Source organism: Triplophysa dalaica, chromosome 12 (genome assembly GCF_015846415.1).
Source record: "Triplophysa dalaica isolate WHDGS20190420 chromosome 12, ASM1584641v1, whole genome shotgun sequence".
In the NCBI taxonomy this organism is placed as follows: Eukaryota; Metazoa; Chordata; class Actinopteri; order Cypriniformes; family Nemacheilidae; genus Triplophysa; species Triplophysa dalaica.
Window position 1 is genome coordinate 876,351 of NC_079553.1, and position 25,659 is coordinate 902,009.

Here is a 25,659-nt window from a genome sequence, read left to right on the forward strand (position 1 = left end):
CACACCGGGACGATAATCACACGCGTTTATCGCCAGCCATTTTTGGCATTCATAACCAAACGATTTTCACTGGCGATGAGCTGCGTGAACGTGCGCTCCCTGACATAGATGGCGCTTTATGAAAAACAGAAGGTAACACTTTAGTATAGAGACCAATTCTCACTATTAACTAGTTGTTATTAACATGAATATTATTAGCATGTTGGGTGTTTATTAGTACTTATAAAGCACATCTTCTGCATGACCATATTCTACATCCCTAATCCTACCCAATACCTAAACCTAAAAACTATCATACTATTATCTATTATCTACTATTATCATACTAACTATTAATAAGCACCAAATTAGGAATTTATTTAGGCAAAAGATGTATTTAATGGTTTGTTAATAGCGAGAATTGGACCTTAAAATAAAGTGTGACCAAACAGAAATACCCCAGTACACAAGGTGGCGCTGCGCAACTTTACGTTTCTGACACTCGCAGGCCACACAGAAGAAGAATTTGTCTTGTTTTCTCTTCGTCAATGTGTGATAGGTAAGACCGTTTTAATTTCAGCAGATATTTCAGTGGCAGGCCAAAAAACTGTGCATTGAGAGAGATTCAGCACGCAAATGTGCTGAATCTGCTTTGATCATCCGCAAATCCAGGCCACAGTAAAGCCCCAAATGTTTTATTATGCCCAGCACAGCAGCGGTGGTGTAATACTGTGGGAGATGTTTTCTTGGCACATGTTGCATGTTTAAGCGCCATAGCCTACCTGAGCATTGTTTCTGACCATGTCCATCCCTTTATGACAACACTGTACCTGTCCTCTGATGGCTACTTCCAGCAGGATAATGCACCATGTCACAAAGCTCAAATCATTTCAAAATGGTTTCCTAAGCAGTGAGTTTGCTGTACTTCATTGGCCTCCACAGTCACCAGATCTCTATCCAATAGAGACACCTTAGGGGTGTGGTGAAATGGGAGATTCGGATCATGGATGTGCAGCAAAAAAATCTGCAACCGCTCGATGCTCTCATGTCAATATGCACAAATCTCAGAGGAATTGACATTGTGTTGAATCTATACCGGAAAGAATGAAGGCAGTCCTGAAAGGAAATGGGGGTCCAACCCGGTACTAGCAAGGTGTTCGAAGTACATATAAAACGGCATTAAATTTGATCAAATAGTTCCCATGAAATCGAAATATAGAAAGTGGAATATCATAGTTCAGCGTTTTTTAATCCTGGTCCTTGCGACCCCCTCGCTCTGCATATTTTGCATGTTTCTCTTATCTCTTCAGAGGTATGTTCAATACAACTGTAGGCAAGGGCGTGTTCTCTCTGTGATCTCTCTGTAAATCGCTTTGGATAAAAGCGTCTGGTAATATGTGCGCTTCATGACTGCGTGTCTGTGCCAGGGGTGGCATCACTACCTGAAAACATGAGGGAGAAACTTTGATCATTTTTAATTTTATACAATTTGAGTTATCAATAATTTAAACTTAATAGCATGAACACAAAATCAAATGAATATTATGAGAATGTATTTTATTAAAGAACCCTCATGATTTCAGTGCTTGCTTTCTAGACCATGGTGAACTCACAATCCAAAATGCCATCATCAAATTATTTAACCGCTTGTGGCCACTAGGGGCCCCCCAAGCATGCGGGGCCCTACGCATTTGCGTGGTTTGCTTTTAGGTTAACACCTCTACTGACCATAGGTGACCTGAGTGGACATAGCTGGATATTCCGCCATGATTCCAGTTCCAAAGGAGTGCATATGTTCCATTTGAAGGGTATTAAAGTGCATGAGATGCAACTATAATTCAAATCTCATGATTATTGTTAAAGAACCCACATCTGCAGTAAATGTTGTCTGTGTGTGAAAACGCCGCAGGGAGTGGTGTACTGAAAATCCATGTTCTTAAGTAAGGTCAACTCCTGTGTGCAGGGATTAGAGAACACTGTGTAGGGACTAAGTCAATCGGAACACAGTTCATTCATGGTGCAAAATATGCAGAGCAGGGCATCCCAGGACCACATTAAGAACCGCTGTCCTTCCTTTCGTCTCAATAGTTATGAACAATAGATACAGAATATTCACACAGAAATAAAGACATGACTGTATTTGAAATAATAATGATTACACACTCAAATCACTTTGCTTTATAGTGGTCTTTGTTTGTCAAATGTGACGGGTTCACCTGTGCTCTGATACACTTTCTACTGTTAATACGTAACACTGACACATATCATGAAAATAACAGCTCTTCTGGTTCCTCTGTCATCATGATATGATTGAACAGATGCTATGACAGCTGTAATAAACGTATCAGATTTGTCAAATCAATAAGCTGATTAGAAGTGAGGAAGAGAATAGTAAGAAAGCAGAGCTGTGTGTGTGTGGAGCCATGTTTCTAGTGAAATCCTGGGCATTAAAAACTGTAATGAGCTGCTCTCAGCATTTACACACGCACACTTTTATACAGATACCTTAGTGAGGACATTCATTAACGTCATGTAAACTCTAACCTCTTAATCTAACCTTAACCTTCACAACTAAGTGCCTTTACCCTTATCCCTAAACCCAAACTTAATCTAATTGTAACCCTGAAACTCTGAAACCAAGATTTAAAGCGGTGTCAGAAAGTGAGGAACGGATAAAATATTGGGTTGGGATTCCATTATTTATGGAGACTTTCCACAGAAATAATGATTTTTATACCAAACAGACCCCTTATCCTAACCATCATAGAGAACTTTCTTTCTTTGGACAGTTTCAAATAACAAAAATTTAGTTTGATTTTAAGCTGTTTTTCTAGATCAAGAAATGATATGCGCTTGGCCCAAATATTACAAAAGACTGAAGTTGGGTTCAGGATGTTCTTAACTGAGCCCAACTTGGTTCTCAAGTCTGTCCCACCAGATCCGTTTTCCGGCCCAGACTCTAGTACAATACACCTAAACAAGCTACTCAGTGTCTTCAGTAACAGGCTTGAAGTTAATGTGACACTCCGCAAATCTATCAGCATTTGATATTACTGTAATGTACCGCGAGAGTGCAGTCTGCTGCCTAAGCTTTTGAATCTCTCTTGCTGTACTTTGATGTGATATGATACACAATCTGTGCAGCCCTGCATTAAGTTGAACAAGTCTAATCAGACTTTCATTAGCTTGGTAAAGTTTGTTTTCATTTAGCTAATGTTATAATGTCATTTTATTTTGCTTGTTACCAGAAATAACAAGGACTCTGTTGTTATTGATTCTTTGATAATGTTTACTGAAAGTAAAGTTTGGGCCACAGTTACATTTGTAACAAAAATACTGTTATTAATTACTCTCTGTAGGGACACATGCAGCATATTCTAATTTAAAATGATAATTGTTTGCTGAGATGCATTCTTAAACTGAAAGATCCCGCTGGACCTCTACCACTTGTTTATTTGACACTATGAATAACAACAGAAAAATCCATCAAGAAATGATCACAATTACTTAACACAATAAGCTTCCTCAAGAAATGTTAACTACGGATGTTTAGTAACCATGTAGAGATTCAACCCACAGGCAACACATGTACATTACATCTGGATGTACATGCACTTGTTTTCGTTCAATGACAAATGATGTTGTGCTTATGCAAAACGCTTTGTTGTCCGAGCTACCACTCAACACCACAATTACAGTCCTGAAAAACTGCTGCCCAACCCTGATGAGACAGAAGTAGGTAACTTCATACACAAGCACTGTAAAAGATCCTATAAAATTTACAGTAAAAAAACGGCAGTTCTGATTAACAGAAGTTCATTGTTCAAACAATACAGTGACAAAGTTTTATGCATTACTGGTTGCCTTTTATTTCCTATTAATTATCCTATTAACAGTCACAAAACATAGGTTTCAGAGGACACATATCTAACCTTTCAGTTTTTCCAGAATATAAAAGTCCTTCGGATTGCTAATTTTTATACATAGATCTTATAAACAAAATGTAATAAAACAGCACAACTGTTAAAAGAAAATAGAAGAAACTAAATTATTCAAATTAAAGGTTATAACGTAAAGAGTAACACAGGTACTTCTGGGAATGTCCATCTGTGTTTTACCATAAACTTTATGGTAACTTGTATTTTTTTATTTTATATGTGCAGTGAAATATTGCTTAGTTAAACACAGAGACACATCTTCACCTAAAACATGAACTTTCCCAACAAGCACCACCCTACATTTAATCTATAAAATGTAAGATTATTATATGTAACATTTTGTTGAATCTATTTTATATTTTTACCCAACACATTTTTAAATGTGCCCTTGCTTATTCCTTTAACTTTGTCAAATGACCTTTTTCTCAAATTATGACATAGGAAGAGCTGAAGCTTAATTTCAATATATATAAACAAACAATTTCAAAACTTCTGTTAGTATAGCCATGGCTTTGTTTTTGAGAGCCTTGCAGCATTTCCGTCTGTGCAATACTTTCCACAATCATTTATAATAGTAAGCACCAGTTCTTCTGCTCAACAATTGATACAGTTCACTTTTCCAACATGCAGTTTACACAAACCTCTTTAAAATGCACTAAAACCATCAAAACATACTTCATACATATTTCAAAATCAACTCTATTTCACCTAACCATTGCATGTAAATATATATTTTTTAATTAAACAGAATTGTATAATGTTGTGTTTGTGTTTCAAATACTGTGGTTTAAAATAATTTGTAAATATCAAAATTATTTACTGTATATCATTAAAATATTAATTAATATACTCTGCTATAGAACAGCTGTCCACATACAAAAGCAAAACACTACACTCTGAAATGAAACAAAACACTGTTTACACACAACTATACAGACTATATTTTTATGATATACTATATTTTCATAAATACCCTCCATCACTACTGTATATTTAACATAACATAATAAAGATAGAATATTATCTAGATTAATATATAGCTCTCTATTTTATATTTCTTTAAACTTTACTGTTTTACAGTTCATTTAACATTTGTTATTCACAACACGCACGCACACACACACACACACACACACACACACTTACATTTAGTGAATTTCTGAAATCATGATTATATCAGATTCTGTAACATGTATAAAGTTTTAAGGTGGTTCTTATGCAGGAAAGAAATAACTGTTTAAAAACTCTTTAAGCTTGACACATCAATGTGCTTAGTATTATGTAATTTATACAAAAAAATATAAAATACACTGGTTATTTACTGTTTGTTTTACATCTTTTAGAGCTGTGGTTATCTGTAACAAAGCTAGATGCTAGAATCCTTTTGTGTTTTTATCTCTATATTCTTTTTTTGTTTCAATTCCACCCACATATACAAACATCTGTATATCGCTAGGTGGCGCTATTAGCAGATTTACTTTTCTGCTCATCTCTGAAATAATGTTTTATTAAAAGTAATTTATTTTTACTAACTTGGTGCAGATGTTGCAAAATCAATGAGTTGGCTGTTTTTATATTATAAAAACATATTTTTATACAACTTTTTATATTACTTAAAAAAATAGGAGCCATGGGAACAAGCCAAAAATAAATCTTTAAAACATGTGTTGAAAATAAAAGTTACTGAAATGTAAGAAAATGGGTATCACTCATTTTGGCTAATTCAGATATATTTACTGAACACAAAGACTTATCATACTATTACAGGAGAAAAATATAAAACTTAACAGACTTAAACAATTAAAAATATATATTAAAAAGAGTCCAAATTCATGTATCACTAGATTCCATTCACATACAGTGAACTGCTGTGCTGTTTATGATATTTTATTATCCAATGAAAGTGTCTGATGCCAGCTACGGTGGATTACAGCAGATGATCCCAGCAGATCCCAGCACAGCTGCAGACACATGAGCACCTGATTACCTCTTTCGGCTGAAACAGAACTAACATGTACCCTAATACCACCATATAATCTTTTATGTCTGCACATAAATTACATACATGCTCAACCTTCAAAACAAACAAACACACAAACACATTAATGTCTGCTCTTACACATTCAACCTCAGTTGATAATTTCATACAGTGCATGGGAACACTGCATTATTAATATTGGGCCTACAAATAATTGTAGGACAGACTGTTATACTTAAAATATTTATTTTAATGTTAAATTATTATTTCTTTCAAACAGCAATAAAAATTATATAATAAAATATTGTAGATAGAATAGTGGTGAACAGTCCATGTACAAGTCTTGTTACTTCTTTCACACAAGAGTTCAATGAATAGTTGATTGTTTGTGGGAAGTCCTTATCAAGTATCTGCTGATCATGTAGTGGTCACACACTAAGTGTGCATTCTCTCTCTCTCTCTCTCTCTCTCTCTCTCTCTGTGTGTGTGTGTGTGTTTGTGTGTGTGTCTGTCTGTCTATATCTCAGAGGTATCAAGAAGCGTTTAAGTTTGTGTTTTACGCGTTTATGGGCACATTGGGGCAAAAAAGAAAAATAATCTTCACATGACTCGAGATTAGTTGAATTTAAAGTTTTGCAATTGCTCTATGAAAGCACCATGATTTCTCCATACAAAATGTATATCTTTATCAATCAATTAAAATAACATCGCTGTTTTTAAACACCTAAATGAAAAGTAAATGGTCTTTTCAAGTCTCAGTGGGAACTGCATAAATAATCGACACGCTTTTTAGAAGATAAATAAGAAAAATGAAACAAATTATAATTTTAAATCATTAAGAATTGATTAACCGTTTTGAATTGATATCAGATTTTTTTTAAATATGATCACTGATAATAATAATAATACATTGTTAATTAATACATACATAAATTAAATCCCCGCGATGCGCCTAATGTTACCTGGACATGCTGACTGTGTTCACGTCGCGGTTCAATTCTTCCTTTAGATTGACTCCTGAGCTCATCTCATCCAGTTCTGAGAATCAGCAAACATAATAAACAGCCTCAGTGTCAGTGTTTTTGCCAGTCTTTACAACCGGTTCGGAAAGCCTAAGCTGATTCGTGCTCTTGCTTTGCATCTATCAGATGAGACCCTCCCCTCGCCTCTGTTGAGAACATCATTCATTTTCTTCAATCACACACAAAATATTTTACTTTTTTCCTCTTTATAACTCGAGTATACATATGTATAAAATGTATACGTTTAAAATAATTGTCTGCATTTGAATTGTCTTTATGTTGAACATGTAGCCTTCTTTAAGTGTTTTGTTATTCGTCATGAATAATTTCCTTTTTTTCTCTCACTTTATGTTGTCGCATTTTATCGTCATGTTCAAATAACACTAGGTAAAGGATATGATCATATGCTCTTAAGATGACCAGCAGCAGCCTTTCTCTGTCCCTCCCTTTGTGATGATATTGATGATGATGATGGCCAAATAGACATTTTGATTTCTCTGTGTAGAGTTAGTTATAAAGAATCAATATTATATCAAGGGGTTACTCTTCTGATAAAGGACTTTCGCTGCCCCGGCTATTCATCATAAGTCTGTAGCAAGCAGATAGGTCAAAAGAAATGATATTGCAGTAAAGAGCGAGTCTCCTTATCTCTTTATAGCAGGACACGCCGATCGATACAGAAGCTGCACTATAGTGCTGCAATTATCAATGGCTGGTTTTGTATTCTGCATCTAATAATAGCAGTTAATAAGGCTTTGCACGTATTGCTTGGAAAAGAAAATGTGTGAAATTGAAAATCTTCGCTTACTATGGCTTACATTTCACTTTGTTGTCCAAGTAATAATTCTGCGTTATTGAAAAGGGACTACCAAGTCACCCTTAACGTTTCTGGCTCTAAAATGTAGAACATTATTAATTAAATATGTATTTATCATATGATAACAATGAAAATAGAATTAATATAAGCAATTCTACATTTAATCACATGTTATGTTGAGTTGGATGAGTTGAAGTAGCGCTGCGCTATAACATAGGCTATTACTAACTATTACGCGGCTTCATAGGCCTGTATTATTTTCCAACCATTGTATAAAAAATATATATAGTAATAAGGTACATTGCTCGTGTGCATATGTGTCTATTAATGAAGAGCAAGGCTTCTCGGTCAAGCCTTATGTTAATGTTGAGAAGCAGATGACGGGCTGTGGTGGTGAACTGATGTGTCCTGGTACATCCTAGCGGTCGCTTCGCGCAATGGGTTCCACTCAAACCTTAAGCAACTCCCTCAGACACGACACACAGTCTCACACACGGACACACACCTCTTGGCACGCTCTGTCACTGACACCCGTCAAACTTATATATAGAATGAAAACACAAACGCGCCACATGTAACGGCAGTAATATCAACTTTTTCATCATGGGACTTTGACGCTTTACTCCACTAAAGCATGCTGTTTGTAGGCAGAGACGACTTCAGCGGACAAAAGGAATAAGACCGACCTACGGCAGACCCATGAAAACTAACGGATGTTCAACGGCAACACGGGTTATTCTCATGGACTTCCATCATTTGAACACTCGTAGTAACTTTTCAACGCGACTACCAACACTCGTCGAGCTCAAAGAACAGACATGAACTTTTTCGATTTGCCGACGTTGGGAGAATGTATAGACTCAAAAGACATCTTCGTTTTGATGACTGAAAGAGAAGACGGTGAGGATTATGTGAGGTCTTCGTTCGCCTCGCCACCGTAAGAAAAGCACATTTAAAACAATCTCGCGCTGAAAAAGAAAGTTTAGTTTGAGTGAAACTGTGCTCTCAGTGACAGTGTGGAATACGCATCTGAATTTCACTTCGTAAAGGCACGCTAAAACGAAGCCCAACAAAGACAGCATAACGGATCACCTCCTCCTCATCTGGGTGTTCGGGGTGATGCTGATAGTTGAGGGTGAAGTAGTTAATTGCGGAGTCCGTCCCTCATTTCCATATAAGTGTGTCCACTGGAGCTCGGCCAATCCAATGCATCATTTACTATTATAATGACACATCTACACAACAGCAGATAATTTTCGTTATTTTGCGACTCGAGATTTTGAGTAGATTTTTTTCAGTGCTGATGTATGTGGAGGAAGATCTCACGCAGAAGAATGTCCCGTCGGAAGCAAGCGAAACCGCAGCAGCTCAAATCGGACGAGGACGCACTGCTGGAGCTGCTGCCCGATCACGGTTAGTGCTCTGCTCCTTGCTTTCATTTCATTTACTAGGTTTTAAAATTTAGACTGCTACTAATATTGCTTTGCACTTTTTTGAGCGTGTTCATTTTTTAGGATAAACACAGTCTTACTTTATATTGACATTTGTCTGATCACATACATTTTATCAGTACACCATAAAAACCTTAAATGTAAAGGATTAATGTGCCTCAATATGATATGATATAAAATGCATTTTTTTGCGATTAAAGGGCTTCATTGTAAGGCCATGCAACCCACCTTTATTATAGGCTAATATCAGTCAATTATAGAAATTGGTATGAACATTTGTTAAAAAATAAAACATATTGAAAGTATTTGGCTGACGAGATAGATTTATGTGAACGTCTCCCAATATTAATACAACACAGTAAACTATTTAAACATTCTCAATGCGTAGCATAATAATCAATTAAAAAGTAATTTATTGCATGTATTTGTGTAAGTTTTCTTAGTTCGGTGTTCTCAAAGTTTCGAAGAATATTTCTTTCTTCAAGCCTTGAATTAGTGGTTTTTATATACGGATTAAATTGGATCGTTTTTTAAAGTGTCATTTAGATGTTTCAAATGTAAAAACGAATGAAAGTGATTTACACGCACACATTGCATTTAAGACTTTACATCTTTATTGTATATTTAAATGCCGTCGACTGTGTTACATGTCAATGATTATTATGACATAAGCAACCTTTTCAGACTTCTACATAAATAATGACCAAGACAAATATCGATCTTCCTCATGAATTAAATAGTTTATAGGTGTTACTTAGGACGGACACATATGTGAAATGTTAAACTCAAACACGGCCCAAGTCGGAAGCGCTTTCTTTTGGTATTTCAGATGGTTTCCGTTTTTTTCCCTTGAAATTATATTACTGTATTAGCTTACTGTTGTGTTTATCTATATTTTAAAATATTTTACTTCAAATCAGTTAAACGTTGGTGTTTAAAAAATCTTTGCATACTTTAGGGCTTTTTGACTTGCTTCATTCTATACTCGCTAATTTATGTTGCGTTATTACTGCTTATCAGACATGATTTTAGTTTAGCAAATATTTGGCCAAATATATAAAACGAGATTTTCATTATGAAATGAATGTATCCATTTAGCATCCATAATGATATGATAGTATTAATGTGGAGGAACACCAGCACCACACATTAAAAACTCCTAGTTTATGATTGGAATTATTTTTCAGTACCAACATAATTTCTTATTATTGCCTTATTACAGGTAATGAAATTATCATACATGCTTAGGGGTCTGACTAAGGCGTGAGTGTCCAGGACTCCATTGTAAAACTTAACATCTAATATGTAATTTCATGTCAGGTGTTGAAGTAAGAAAAATGTATTTATTCATTTCTGTAGATTTGTTCTCCTCTTTGCTGAGAGAAGTTTCTTGAAATCCTCTGCATTACTTTATTGTTCAGTCCCTTCAGGCATCTGTTCCACTTGCCCCTGAGGTGGTGCTGCTTTAAAGTTTTCCGATACTGCTCTTAACCTTTGGCTGTAGCCTCACCAGGGGTGTCTGATACATGTCTGATAGATGATGCATTTAACATACATGTATTTCATTCACTTTGGAAAAGTCGCTTGGATATGCTCTATGAAATCCACCCTCTGAAATGGGGAAATATTATACCCCCTTTCTTGTTGTCTTCATCTCACGCATGTTAAGGATGCGGTTAATAGTTAAACTTCGCTTTTTAAATACTTGTTATCCTGTTGTTACTTATACAATTCTTCTTTTGAAACGTTCATAGTTTTGCTTGAAATCTTGAACTAAATTTTCTGGCCTTCAATGGGTCCCATATAATAATTCATATTTCTGTGTTTGCTCTTAGCGTTCCTGACAAATAGTTGTTTGAACATTGCACTTTAAACTGAAATATTATAGTTGATTCTTGTAATTCATTCGGATTGTAAAGCATATCAAATGATCTAGTTAGTTTCATTAAGTCTAGTTATATTCAGATTTAATTACATGAAGTACAGGGAACCTTAATTCTCCTACATGCAAAGTATTTAATCTTTTCACAGAGCACTCTCAACAAAATGTACTTTTTTCATTTACAAAATATGCACACCTCCAAAAATATAACTCTCCAATTAGGATTGGTAGACGGAATGCTGTCACTGAATATGCTAATATGAATTGAAGATGTTGTGGGTGCATGCAAGAAGTGTGCAAGTTTTAGTGCTTCTGAATGATACAGAGTGCTCATTTTGTTTGATGGCAGAGCCCGTTTCTTATTCTTTGTGTGTGCCTGTCTTCAGTTTTCAGATACTGTTCCTGTTCTCATCTGTTAGTCTCTTCTGCTAGCAGCGGCATCATACAACATTTTCAAAACGTTATGCTTAATATAAACAACCATCAGAAATGAGGAGACACAACCAAAGTCTAAAATTCACACTGAATGAAAAAATGGTGCAACACTCAATCTTTCTTGAAAAAATATCCAATTTTATTTATTGAAATCAGTGCCACTTTCAAGGCCTTCCAGATGTGCTAAAGCTTAATATAAACATTAAAAGCACGTGTAACTGTAAAAATTTGTTTGCAAATGCTGTACTGTGATCTTTGATCTATTACAATAGTAGTCTCTTTGGATATCACGCAAACCAATTTAACCATTTTACGTTTTATATTCATTATGTAGAAAATTAAAAATGTAAATTAAAAAAAATAAGATTATAAAAGCAGGTTGTCATATTAAGTAATATTTTGAATTCATTTTAGTTTCACTACATAAAGTGACAGTGTTTCTTGACAAATCATTTTGTGCTGTGTAGAAATGTGTGTACAAAAGGCTTTCGTGTTTTAAAATGTCTCACTCTTCAGTCAATACTAATATATAGTGAATTGAAGGACCTGTGGAAAATACATTGTTCATCTTATTTATTTATTTGAAATTATTTATTACTGTCTCATGAATCCCAGAGAGGTAATAAAAAACCTACTTTGAAATCAACACAATGTTTTGTTGAACTGTATATAAATATTTGAAATCAATTTATTGTCTGGAATTTTGTGGCAATATCCCCAACTAATATGTCTTAATATTTGGATAAATTGCAGAAATAACTAGCTGTATATACATATATTTAAGATACATCTTACACTAATGTAAAATAAATAAATTGTCAAGCATGTGTTAAAAATTTATTAAATCTTAATTTACGAATCTGTCACTTTTAATGATAATGTCACTGTAAACTGAAAATCTCACTGTAATTGTATTCATTATGACTGGTTCAAAAATAGATTTATATTGTATTTATATTTAGCAGAAGCTTTTATCCAAACCAATTTAAAAGAATTATGGCAATAATACAATAAGTGCTTTAGCAAGTTACCATAAATATATATAAAACATTTCATGATTGCATTCCAATTTACTCTACCTCTCAGTCTCAGGTGAAGGAGTGGACGATTCAGACAGTGGAAACGAGAGCCGCAGTGGGAGTGAAGAGACCCATGTTTGTGAAAAATGTTGCGCCGAGTTCTTTAAGTGGTCTGTTTTTTGTGAACATTTAAAGAGCTGTACCAAGAACCCCCTGGTGCTAATAATCAGTGAAAATGAAGTGACTGCAAATCCAGCACAGGAGTACCTTGCTGAACCATCACCTGTGCCCAGCTGCACCAGTGAGACTGCAGACAGTGAGGATGCAGGTGAGGGAAACCACATTCCTTCTGAAGGTGATGATGGAGCAGAAATGATGCTGGAGCAGGGGGCTGTGTTGGACAAGGGGGACCAGCCAATGGAAGTAGAACTGTCTCCTGAGAAACCCACAGACTCTGAAGAACAAGATACTTTAGCAGAGCCAGACATTTGCCTACCTCAATTTGAGGACCGCAGCCAGTCCTCTGGGACAGGATACACTATACCCAGCACCAACGTTACACTGGAAACGCTGCATGGAACCCGTGTGGCTGTGGCCCAGTTCTCCCAAACCACCCGAGCAGCACTAGCTGGTGGAGTGTCAACTATGGCCATACCTGTGATCCTGGATCAGCTCATGGCCTTGCAACAACAACAAATTCACCAGCTTCAATTGATAGAGCAGATTCGGAGCCAGGTGGCACTTATTAATAGACAGGGCTCCACACAGTCAACAGTTAACCATCAAAACACAAATGCTGGATTACAGGTAACTTCATCCTCCAGTATATCTTCTATGGCCGGCCAACTACGTGGCTTCAGTACAACTCCCGTGCACCAGCTTCCCATCAAGGTAACCTCCAATAGCAATGGACAGGTGTCAACCTCATTATCTTCAGATTTGAAGAGGGATTGCTCTAGTGTCCCTCAGACATGCCCTTTGACAAATTCTGGGATTAGCAGCAATATCACAATCAATTCCTCCTATCCAACAGCCAGCTGCAATGTGGTTTCCTCGCAATTGCCTCCATGTTTGGCATCTACTGGCATCAGTAGTAGCAGCAGCAGTGGCTGCATCAGTAGTAGCACAGGAACTGGGGGTTCAGTCAGTTCTGGTAATTCACTGCCAAGAACCACACCTAGTCCTCTAATGTTGAATCACGGAAGGTTGCTGTCATCTCCCTCCAGCCTCCCCCTCATGCCTCACAGCTCACCTAACAGTGTTATCTTCCCTAACCCTTTGGCCAGTATTGCAGCAACAGCCAATGCTCTTGATCCTCTCTCCACTCTAATGAAACACCGCAAAGGAAAGCCCCCAAATGTCTCTGTGTTTGAGACTAAACCCAGTGCAGAAGACGCCTTCTTCAAACACAAGTGCAGATTTTGTGCGAAAGTGTTTGGAAGTGACAGTGCCCTGCAAATCCATCTGCGTTCCCACACTGGTGAAAGGCCTTTCAAATGCAACATATGTGGAAATCGTTTCTCCACAAAAGGAAACTTGAAGGTTCATTTTCAGAGACACAAAGAAAAGTACCCTCACATCCAGATGAATCCCTATCCAGTGCCCGAGTATTTGGACAATGTACCAACCAGCTCAGGTATTCCTTATGGCATGTCATTTCCCCCAGAAAAGCCTGTTACCACATGGCTGGATAGCAAGCCTGTTTTGACTACAATCCCAACTTCAGTAGCACTGCAACTTCCTCCAGGTATTCCCAGCATGGTAGGAAGCTATGGGGATTCAGCTAGTCTCACCCCTTTAAGCAGATCACCTCAAAGGCCATCACCGCCATCAAGTGAGTGTACATCTCCAAATCGCCTTAATGCAGAGGCCAGCATCCCACACATTTCTAGTTCACCACAATCGAGTGTGGTAAGTGACACTTCTCTAGTTCTCAAACCTGAAGCCATTCATTTGCCACCTACCACTTCCGTAACCCAAGTGATTCCTTTATCCACTGGGACAACTACCACCAGAGCACATATCACAGACTCTGTGAACACTCTCACTTCTGTCACCCGTCCGTCCATACAGATGGTCTCTGACCAGTTTACGGCTAGGTTTCCTTTTGGTGGCCTCCTGGACTCTATGCAAACATCGGAGACCTCAAAACTACAGCAACTGGTGGAGAACATTGATAAGAAAATGACAGACCCCAACCAGTGTGTTATTTGTCATCGTGTGCTTAGTTGTCAGAGTGCTTTGAAGATGCACTATCGCATTCACACAGGGGAAAGACCTTTCAAATGTAAGGTTTGTGGCCGTGCTTTTACAACCAAGGGTAATTTGAAAACACACTTTGGGGTTCACAGATCCAAGCCCCCTCTCCGGGTACAGCACTCTTGTCCTATATGCCACAAGAAGTTCACTAATGCTGTAGTTCTGCAACAACATATCCGCATGCATATGGGGGGACAAATTCCTAATACTCCTCTGCCTGAGGGATTTCAAGAAATAGATACAGATCTCTCATTTGATGAGAAAAGCTTAGATGACATAAGTCACTATGATGATGAGTTAATTGATGAAATGGAGCAAGCGATGGAAGATGAGGAAGGTCTCAAAGAGGGTGATCTGGACCCAATCAAATCACTTCAATCATACACAGAAATGTCTCCGAGCAGCTCACCCCCGACCTCTCTTATCTCTGGCATTTTTACATCAGACAATGAAATGAAGCTCACTGACCCAACAGTTAATCTGACCTATTCCATCAGTCTCAAGCCACCGGAAAATAGGAGCGAAACTGATGGGGAAAATGGAGATGTGTTTAAGAATGACTCATCATTTACTGTGGGAGACTTAGAGAATCACAGTGTTGGGAGTCCAGCCCAGTCTGAATCATCAAGCTCTATGCAGGCTCTGTCTCCTGTCCATAGCCAGTCTGAGAATCACCTCTCTAAGTCTCCAAGTCAAACAAACAGCCACACCAAGGATGAAGCTCGGAATCCCACTGGAATGAACGCAAAAGTGAAGTCGGAAATATCGGACACCCCTTCTCCTGGATCAGAGAACTTGGGTGCATTAGATCTTATTGCCACACACCCAACCAGGCCTTTTGTCAAAGATGAGAATCATTTCAGTCTGCTGTTTCTGGGAAAAGACAGAGGTAGTCATACATCCTATATTATTACGTTTTATCTTCCATGTGGTTCATGTTGAGTTATTTATATCCCTCTCTGTGTTTTTCTAGGTTTAAACACCCCCAGCATGGTGAGCTCAGAACCAGGCATAGTCAAGCTTGAAATGAATGGACATGGTAAGCCACTGTCCATGAATGAGGGCCCCCACCTATCGGTAGGGTTCCAGGCACCTGCTGCAACTCCTCAGACAGCAATAACCCCCAACCTCACACCAATGTTGGCACCACCCCCACCTCGACGGACCCCCAAACAACACAACTGCCACTCGTGTGGGAAAAATTTTTCATCAGCCAGTGCTCTTCAGATCCATGAGCGCACCCACACAGGAGAAAAACCCTTTGGCTGTTCTATCTGTGGTAGAGCTTTTACTACGAAGGGAAATCTAAAGGTATAATACGAGTGCATACAAACGTTACGCAGGATCAAAGCTGATAATGTCCGTTACATGTACAGTATGTTAACTGATCCAGCATAAATTCTTCTTGTTTCAGGTCCACATGGGAACCCACATGTGGAACAATGCACCAGCTCGCCGGGGAAGACGGCTCTCAGTAGAAAACCCAATGGCTCTTCTAGGGGGAGATGCTATGAAGTTCAGTGAGATGTTTCAGAAAGATCTTGCAGCTCGAGCAATCAATGTAGACCCAGGTTTCTGGAATCAGTATGCTGCAGCCATCACCAATGGGCTGGCACTGAAAAACAATGAGATCTCCGTCATTCAGAATGGAGGGATTCCATCAATTCCTATTAGCTTGGGAGGGGGTGGCATTCCCACTGTAGGGGGACTGTCAGGTGCAATGGAGCGGTCTCGCCCCGGCAGTAGCCCTCCGATGTCTGGACTCGATAAATCCAACTTAGAAATGGCAACTGGACGGTCCTTTTCCAGATTCATGGAAGAGAACAAAGAAATCGGGATCAATTAATGATTTCCCTTTAGAAATGGATAAAGACGACAAAAACACTATTAACTGAAAAAATATTTCTATGTACTATATTACAGTATGTACAGATGACGTCTGATATGCTGTTTAGTTTTGGAGCTGTAGTACTTAGTACACTGTTTCATTCATACAAAAAAGTAATAAATCTTTGTGTCTCATTTTGAAAATCTTTTGTCTTGCAAGGTTTGCATGGTACTTATTGGTTTCTATCAGTATGTTTCCTAGTAGTATGGCGCCCTGGCATATGTATGTGATTGTCGATTTACATAAGTAAAAAAGACTAAAGGGTAAAGAAAAGCAATTTGTGGGTGTACAAACACATGGTTGTTTGCAGCACATAAAATGGATATATACGAAATGGCTTTTATCGTTTTTTTAACTAAACACTAGTCTGAACTAGTTAATTCGTTACAAATTTCTTCTGCCATTGTCTAACATTATTGTCCTGTGTCTTTAGTATTTATAATATAAAAAAACGGGTATATATATTTAATGGGCCGGGGGTTTAATTAATCTTTTAATCACTGTTTTGTTTTTGATGCTCAATCTAAACTCCTTCTAAAATCTTGAAACAATAACAGATTCTTCATTTTACCAACGCACACATATTGTGACGTTTCGTAGGATATCTAGCATGCATTTGTGTAACAGACGTGCTACACAATCAGAGAGCTATGGTATCTAACGCTGCTACACTCACAAGCCTGGTTTTAATGTTTGTGAAGTAAAATGGATCTACAAAAACTGTTCTGAACAGTACAAACAAATCTGGTGTGCATATTTTGTAACACATCACAAAGGGTATGTTAATTTGCAATTTGTCCTGTTTGTGAATGCACTTTTTAGAGGAATGGTCTTGTCTGTGAGATTCTGTTAACATAGGGACTGAGCTATGTGTAACTCTTCACTTTTTCCTTGTTCGCTCGTGGGGTTTGTAAATGTAAGTTCTGATTCTTGGACAGAAGTACAAGCTTTTGGCCCCTGCACCACAATCTCCAGACATTTTGTCCAATCAAAGTCTAAATAAAATGAGAACAGATTTCGTCTGTGTATTGGTGTCTCTCTTTTGACATTTTAAAAAGGCTTTTACACTTTTTTTCGCCTTCAGAAGATTTTTTCCTGTTTTTTTCATTCATTTGAGTTGAGACGTTTCTGTAATATTCTCATTGTTAAACTACATAGATTAGGAAAGAGAATACTTAGTGTTCCTAAACACATTTGAATAATAATAATAATAAAATAAAATATCTATAAGGATTGATGGTCGGTTATGGACAGATGATACAATTATTTATTATTTTTAGTTTAGTGTTTAATCTCTTGTTTATTTTTCATTCAAAAATATATTAAAATATATACGCGTGTAAAATAGCGACAATGTTTTTTAATCTAAATCAGTACAATGTTTTTTATGCTGCTTACGGTTTTGAGCAGTTGTTTTGAAATAATTCTTCTGAAACAAAATTGCAATTTTAAATGAGCACTAAATTTGAGATGCTATCTAAATTGAAGGACATACCAGAACATTAAATAAGCTTTCAAAATACTATGTTTCAGAGGGAAAATATGATTGTGTGAAAGTTGCATATAAAATCCAAAGAAATGCCTTCCCAGCCACATGAAACAGATTCAATATTTATAGCTGAAACCACTATGACATTATAATTACTTGATTCAATCAGGCGCTTGTAAATTGGTGTAATAATAAAATATTATCCAGAAACTGATTGAAATATGCTGTCTTGTTGATGCATAACAGTGGCCACTGATTATGCAAAATAATAAATACATAAATACTGAAAATCTGAAATGTCCAGTACTTTTTTTTATATTATTTTATCTTCTGCCCATTGTGATTTTTGCTCTGTTCTAACCCAATGAGCTCACTTCTTCTATTAAATGCATTAATAAAGGATGGACTGGGGTAAATTCCTGTCAGAACAGTACAATACCCTGCTGTATCGACTCACAGTGTTTTAACCGAAGAACACTTCATCGCAAAAATTGTTGTGTTTAACTATTGACAAAGCAGAAGGTTCATGCTGAGGTTCAAATAAATGTCAGATTGTTCAGATATAATCAGCATCATATGAATTCATTTTTGCTTTTCACATTTCTGTCTCTTAGCACTAACACCCCCCCCACCTCGTACCCATTACTCGCTCAGGAAATTCTTTGGGAATGAATATCTTGATTCTCTCGGTCTGAAAAACCATTATGCTTTATATTAATTTTTTTATTCCTGAATATTGCATTCCAGTCATTCTTGTACTAACCCGTTACAATTACCAAATGTAAATCCCTTTTTTAGGTCTGACCGAACAATGTAAGACATTTGTTCTAATCAGGGAGTGGAGTGAATTATGAATTTTTGCCATGTAATGTAATAAACTGATGTTATAAAATCTCTTTGTTAAAGGAAACAATTTGAACTCAAGTGATTTAAATTTTGATGTCAGATAACTATTCATAAATTGTGTTATATCCTATTGGGTACACTGTATCATATGCAGTCTCTCTGCACAAAAATTCATCATGTCTAAAATATTTTGGGTTTTTACAATTTTGGAAAAAAAATTTTTTTTTGGTATTCTATTAATTGCTTTACTGAATTATTCCATCACACTATCTTAAGAAAATATTGCATATATAGTCTAGCCATATATTAGGATTTACTGGTTATTTAATAATACTAAATAAGCATACCATAAAACAGGGGCGTTTCCTTGCTTAGTACTGACATGTTTCACTTAATAATTGAATAACATTTTGTTGAATGACGTACGGTTGGAGATGCGCTGTCCTGCCTTGGTGTGATGCTGTGAGCAGCTCTGAAACAACAGCTGTAAATATTCTCATTGATCCAGAGAGAGCTGGTCTGCGATGATGCAGGAGGAAAAGCAGCAGAGTAAATCTGCCCGACAGGAAGCCAATTCTATTTTCAAGGGTCTTGGATGTTAGATAGGTAATTTAAATCCAAATACCAGTTTTGTTGCCTTTCCACATTTTTTATTTCTGTTTTGCTTTGTTATATGGCATCATTTTGAAACTAGAAAAGGACAAAACTGATTTAATACTACAAATATTTCTATACATATTTATGCATAATGCTAGGTAAATATTTTTATTTAATATTAATTAATAAATATTCGCACATGTAAATATTTAGACATTTACATTATAAATTCTACAGTGATGGGAACTTTGTTTTGTTGGTTTGGTCTCTTGTCACTTATCATTTGTTACTAGACCTAAGAACATGGCATTTACATACATTTAATCCTCAATTAGGGTATATACACACTTATTAAAATTCAAGTAATCAACCTTTCTAAGTGTTAACATTTGCATTTTAATATTGAGGAGAAATATTGACCTACTTTATTACCAGTCATAATCAATATCTTCCCTTACTTTGTTCCCTGTAGTTATTTCTTCATTCATTTTGGTAGGTGCTTTTATTAATAATATGTATTACATATTTATTAATATTTTATATGAATATTAGGAGAATTGATATATTTATTAACTGATACCTACAGAAGGATATATCTTTAAAGAATCAACTCTCAGATGCTTTTCAGAATGAGACCAACATGCAATATTAAATTGTGACTTTGAGGGAATCCATGTGTTCATTAAAAGATCTCTCAGAATTAGACAGGGAGGTGATTGCTGGTATCGGTAATCATAAAAGAATGACAGAATTAAGCAGAAGGTCTTGATTTTAAAGAAAGTGCTGTGAAAATGTCAATTCACCCCACCAGCATGTGTCACAAGCCCACTACATTTCAAAAAGCCGTCCTACACTCAATTCCCAATCACTCTCTCTTGTCAACATCACTTCATTTAACCCTGATGTACACAAACAAGTTGTGTGGTTTTGGCTATGATTATAGGACTGGTGAAACACGTCTTACTTGCCATCAAAAATTTAAATTTTCCAACTCCAGTGTCTTCAGTCTCCTGGTTTCCTTTGTCATTCATTTTATCTGTGAAAACCTCTATGAGAAATATAACATAATTGTTCATCTGTTATCTGTAAAAATGTGTTTGGTCCAGCCTGCCTGTTTGGACTTGTCATCATCATTGCTGTTTTAACCTTAACAAACTGCTTTGATGACTTGCCCATGTCATCTTAAACTGTTAAAAAAACAGAGCATTTGGGCAATTCGGTGAAAATGTCAGAAAGTTTTTACCGGCGGATTTCACTCTGGTAACAGCACAGATTTAACATTTGGTGGTTCAAATACCCATATGAGATCTCTCTTCAAACATGTGAAGCATTTGTTTTATTTTTAGTGCATGATTTTTCATAGTCAGGTAAGAGCCATTTTCAGGATTGTCACATCCATAACATACATATTCCTCATAAATGGACAAATGAAAATGAATATAAAGTAACTACATATACTATACTATATATACCATACATAGTATATATATATATATATATATACTATATATACTATGTTCTATAAAGAGGCATCACTTCTTCATTCATTGGGTGTTATTGCTTCACGATTGTGCATTTTATTTTACAGAAATCCTGCAAAGTTTATCGTCTCCAAAAAAACACTTGTTTAGGTTCTATCAACTAGGTTTCAGTAAAATATACAGATTGTTCAATATAATCGTAACAAGTTCATTCTCTGAGCATGATCTTTATGTCACGTCCATAACGCAAAATTGCCCATTTCACTTTGACTTATGTATTTTTTGTCTTTAACATGCAGTGAAATTAACAAATTATATTTTTTACCATGTGCACATTCGCATCTTGGATTTTACTAGGGCAAAAAAAGCATGTAGACATCAAAAAGTTATTTGGAATTAAAAGTCTCAAGAAACAACTTTTTACCTTATTTTTATACATTAGAACAAATTACAAACAACCCACTAGGTATTCCCTGACAATAGTAGCTAAAAAAAAAGAATTCCTAAATAATATAAAGACTAGAAAGAAAATATATACTTGGCAGTCTGATAGTAAAAATAAATAGCAGTGTGGAATTACAAGTAAACACACAATTTAACTAGTTCAGTGGTATTATTCTGCAAGGCTACACTTTAGTTTTAGATTTGGGTATTAGTGTAATTGCAAAAAAATGTACTCACTAATATTAATAACGTGTAAGCATGTTAAAGATCCCTTTATTTTATTATATTTAAAAATGTTTAATTATTAGTAGTTTAATTGCAATTATGGCAAAAAAAATTATGGCAGTATTTTCTGGCTGTTAGGGTGACATGTTAAGTACGCCACTTTTGTTGGTTTTTAAGTCTCAATATAAAGCATATTGATTCTTTAATGAACAAAATACATTTTCACCAGATTAATGATTTTGTGCTTTTTGTATGAATTTTTATATAATAAAGAATAACAATAAACTTGTCAGTGTATTGTACTGTGTGTTGTTCACAAGCATGAATCCTGTTTTAGGATTTCATAAATGCAGCATATTTTGCGAGATTTTATTTATTCAAAATACCACTCATATGTCTAAAATATCACTCTGAACTCAAACAAATGGTGCAATAAAATAGAGTGAGTTTAAACCAGATTTGTGATAAAACAGAAACAGTTTGCCACCTCAGCAGAGTGAGTGTGTGTGTGTGTGTGTGTGTGTGTGTGTGTGTGTGCCATTACATTACACCTTATCATTTCCTCTCACAGTGAAACTCTAGACAAGACCTAATTATTAATGAAGATTCAGATATACTGCACCCAAAATCAGATAATTATAAGGCAGCTCAACTTGGTTCCCTGAGTTCAGTTCTATTCCATTCTGTTTGAACTCTACGTTACTTTTCTAACTTTAACTTTTATAAAACCATTTATCTTGTGAAGTGTAGCACTTGTAGCAACAAAATATACAATTGCAGGTTTGACAATTTGGGTGTCCGTCTGTGTGGTTGGTGTCACCCCTGTAGCCTCCCACTGCTGAGTTGAGTTTTTAGTGTTGCTGCATCTCTGTGTTGGCATGGTGCAGGTAATCTGAGTTCAGCTTTGGGGAATCAATGCCCATCCCTTTGGCAAGCTCACAGCAGATAGGCTGATCGCTGTGAGAGTTAGATTGATCCTCTCCTGTCTCTAGTAGATAGAGACAAAGCATTCAACACACATCGGCACAAAATATTAGACTGTTCGCGATGTCTTTCGTTCTTGTTTCAGTTTTTTTCTACAGTGCTATCAGGAAATTCCAACCTATCCTTCAAGCCGTAGACCTGTAGAGACAGTTGCTCCCTTCCCTAGAATACAGCCCATATGAATGTTTTCTAAATGAATGCTTTTATCGGCAGCTGTCATAGAAACAGAATTTTTCGCCTTAAAGGAATAGTCTCTTGAAGAATGCTGATTCGGTCAATAATTACTCACTCTCACGTCATTCCACAGCTGTAAAACCTTCAATCATCTTTTGATGAAGCCCGAAACGTTTCTCACCCCCATAGACAGCAATGCAACCACCACTCTCAAGGTGCAGAAAGGCAATAAAGACAATAAAGACATCATTAAAATAGTTCTTTTGAATATTGTGGTTCAACTTTCATTTATAAGTTGACGAAAATACTAATTGTGTGCAAAACAATTTTATTCAACAATGTCCTCTATTCTGTGTCAGTCTCCAATGCACATTTATGAGAGCATCACGTTGCTGTCTATGTGGGGGGGAGGAAAGCTCTCAGACTTTCTCTAAAATATTTTAATTTACGTTCCAAAGATGAACTAAGGTATTACGGATGTGAAACAATACAAGAAGGGTGAGAAATTACAGAATTTGTATTCTTCAGTGAACTGTAGTTGTTTAGAAAAACACATAATAAAAAATAAATGATGCAATGTAAGTGGCTTCTCCAATGTGTCTGAAAATAAATAAATGTAAAAGCAAATTTGTGAATTTAATCTTGTAAAATGTCTTAAATAAAAAAAGATAAATGAACATGCATTTTCTCAGGTAGCCATGGTCAAACGTCCTGATACCACATGTTTCTTTTTTATGACAGCTAGAGGGCGCTTATCTTTAAAACATGAATAAAGGTCATAATAAGCAACCTCTGGAGTCCTTCAGTTCTTTTTTACCATACCAAGCAAAGATTACATCTGTGTTTTTGTAAGGTCAGGTCACAGAGACATAATCACAGAATTGAAAAAAAATGGCAGAAATGAAATGTCTCCACAGCACACATCAGCACATTGTAGGAACCGGTTAGGTGGCAGGAAACCTCTCTGGGGTTTTTAAGTAGCTGTCTGGAAAAGCTGACAATCACAGACGTATTGCTTTGGAGAGTGACAAATGGCAGAACTAAAGTCTTCCACACAGGACTGAAAAAAAGTTTCTCTTTAGGGCATGTGTGGCTGCCAACAACCCCAAGAAAGAGCCTTAATCTCACTTCCAAAAGCGTAACAGTCATTTTAGCTCAGGCAACTGACACGACTTTTGACACCATCTCAACATGAGATGCTGAGCATTGGGCATGTACCGCAGAGAGGACGACTCTTTTGTGATGTCATTAAACGCATTAGTGATTGAGCTCAGGAAGGCAACTTTATTGGAAATAATCCATCAGAGTGATCTGATGAGTACTGATAAATGATTAACTTACGGCTACATGATAAGCAGCCTATTAAATGTCACAGATATATGATCCGTGAAGGGCGATATTACATGCGGTTGCCTAGATTAACCCTCATACGTCACTTCAAACTTCATTAGAGCAATGGAGCACCATTCACCAGAATGCTGTGCAAAAACCAAACAGGAGTTCTACCGATATCTTGATTAGACCATGTTGAAAAGCGTCAATGCTTAAAACTCTAAACACGGGTTAAGGTTTCACATTTTATCATCACTTGTGGCCTGTCATTGCCCAGTTCATCAGGTATGTTGAGATAAAGCACTATGACCATATCATGACACATGCACCAGATCTATTTGCATCCATGGGACCATTAATACATACATAGTAAGTGATCTGTCAGACATGATGACCTAGGATAAAATAGCCGCACATCAAAAAGAAGAAAGAAAGAAATATACAAAGACTTTACCAACCTCCTATTCCACCATCTTTTCTAGTATGGAAAACACATAAGACGTACTGAATCTGTGTCGAAATCCCCAAATGTATGCAGTTTGATCATGCCAGGATTATAAGTGCCATTGTGCTTGTCAATAAGGTTTGTGGCAGCTCAGTGGTATCATATTGACTGTTGCATATTAATACCTCATGTCCTATTGGTCTATCAGGTGATTGTTTGGAATGTAAATGATGTGTCCAATTCTCTGGTGACTGATGGATTAAATTCCAATTAATCAGTTGCTCCATCAGTTTCCCTCATTCAAATCAAACATCTCCTGAGTGCAAAGTCTCTTTCAGAGGTATTAGGAGAAATCAACGCTTTGAAAGTCATTTTCATCAATCTAGTGCATTTGCCAATGACTTCTACTAGAGGTCTTTACGTCCTTGGAGGTTATGTGCATTTGTGTGTATGGGTTTGACAAATTTGCTTTGCAAGTAGTAATGCAATAAATATACAAGCCATTTGTCCATATATAATCTTATATAATATTTCCATTAATATTCCATTATATAATATTTCCATAATAAGTTCCATTGTGGCCAATTTGTATGACTTTGTACAATCTTATTTTTATATTTTAGGACAGGGGTGTCCAATCCTGTTCCACACTCTCAGCTATAATATTCAGTTTAAAATGTTTAAAGGTCTCTGATGAGCATTTATGACAGGCATGACAGCTTGTCCTGGAGAGCAAGGTTAATTGTCATATCCAAATTTATATAAATGAGTTTCAGGGAGTGTATTATTTAAAGCGATGGTAGTTAACAAACCATCCAGCTCCCATATTCCCCTGTAGTCCAGGATCGGTTGACTGCTGAAGATAAGTGGGATTTGCCTGGTTAATACTATATGGGAGGCCTCGTGGCAATCTTATGTTGCAGCTGGAAGAGGTGTTAGTGAGAATGGGGTGCTTACCCTGTGGTCTGCATGGG

General features: G+C 36.5%; 1 protein-coding gene across 1 annotated transcript; it reads left to right on the plus strand.

The window, feature by feature from the left end:
• The first annotated feature begins 9,068 nt into the window (after nt 1-9,068).
• Nucleotides 9,069-17,614, plus strand: sall3a (spalt-like transcription factor 3a). Its single transcript, XM_056762559.1, has 4 exons — nt 9,069-9,147; nt 12,589-15,669; nt 15,754-16,091; nt 16,195-17,614. Exons 1-4 carry the CDS (start codon nt 9,069-9,071, stop codon nt 16,624-16,626), a joined length of 3,930 nt encoding a protein of 1,309 aa, XP_056618537.1. The 3' UTR covers nt 16,627-17,614.
• Nucleotides 17,615-25,659: the final 8,045 nt, after the last annotated feature.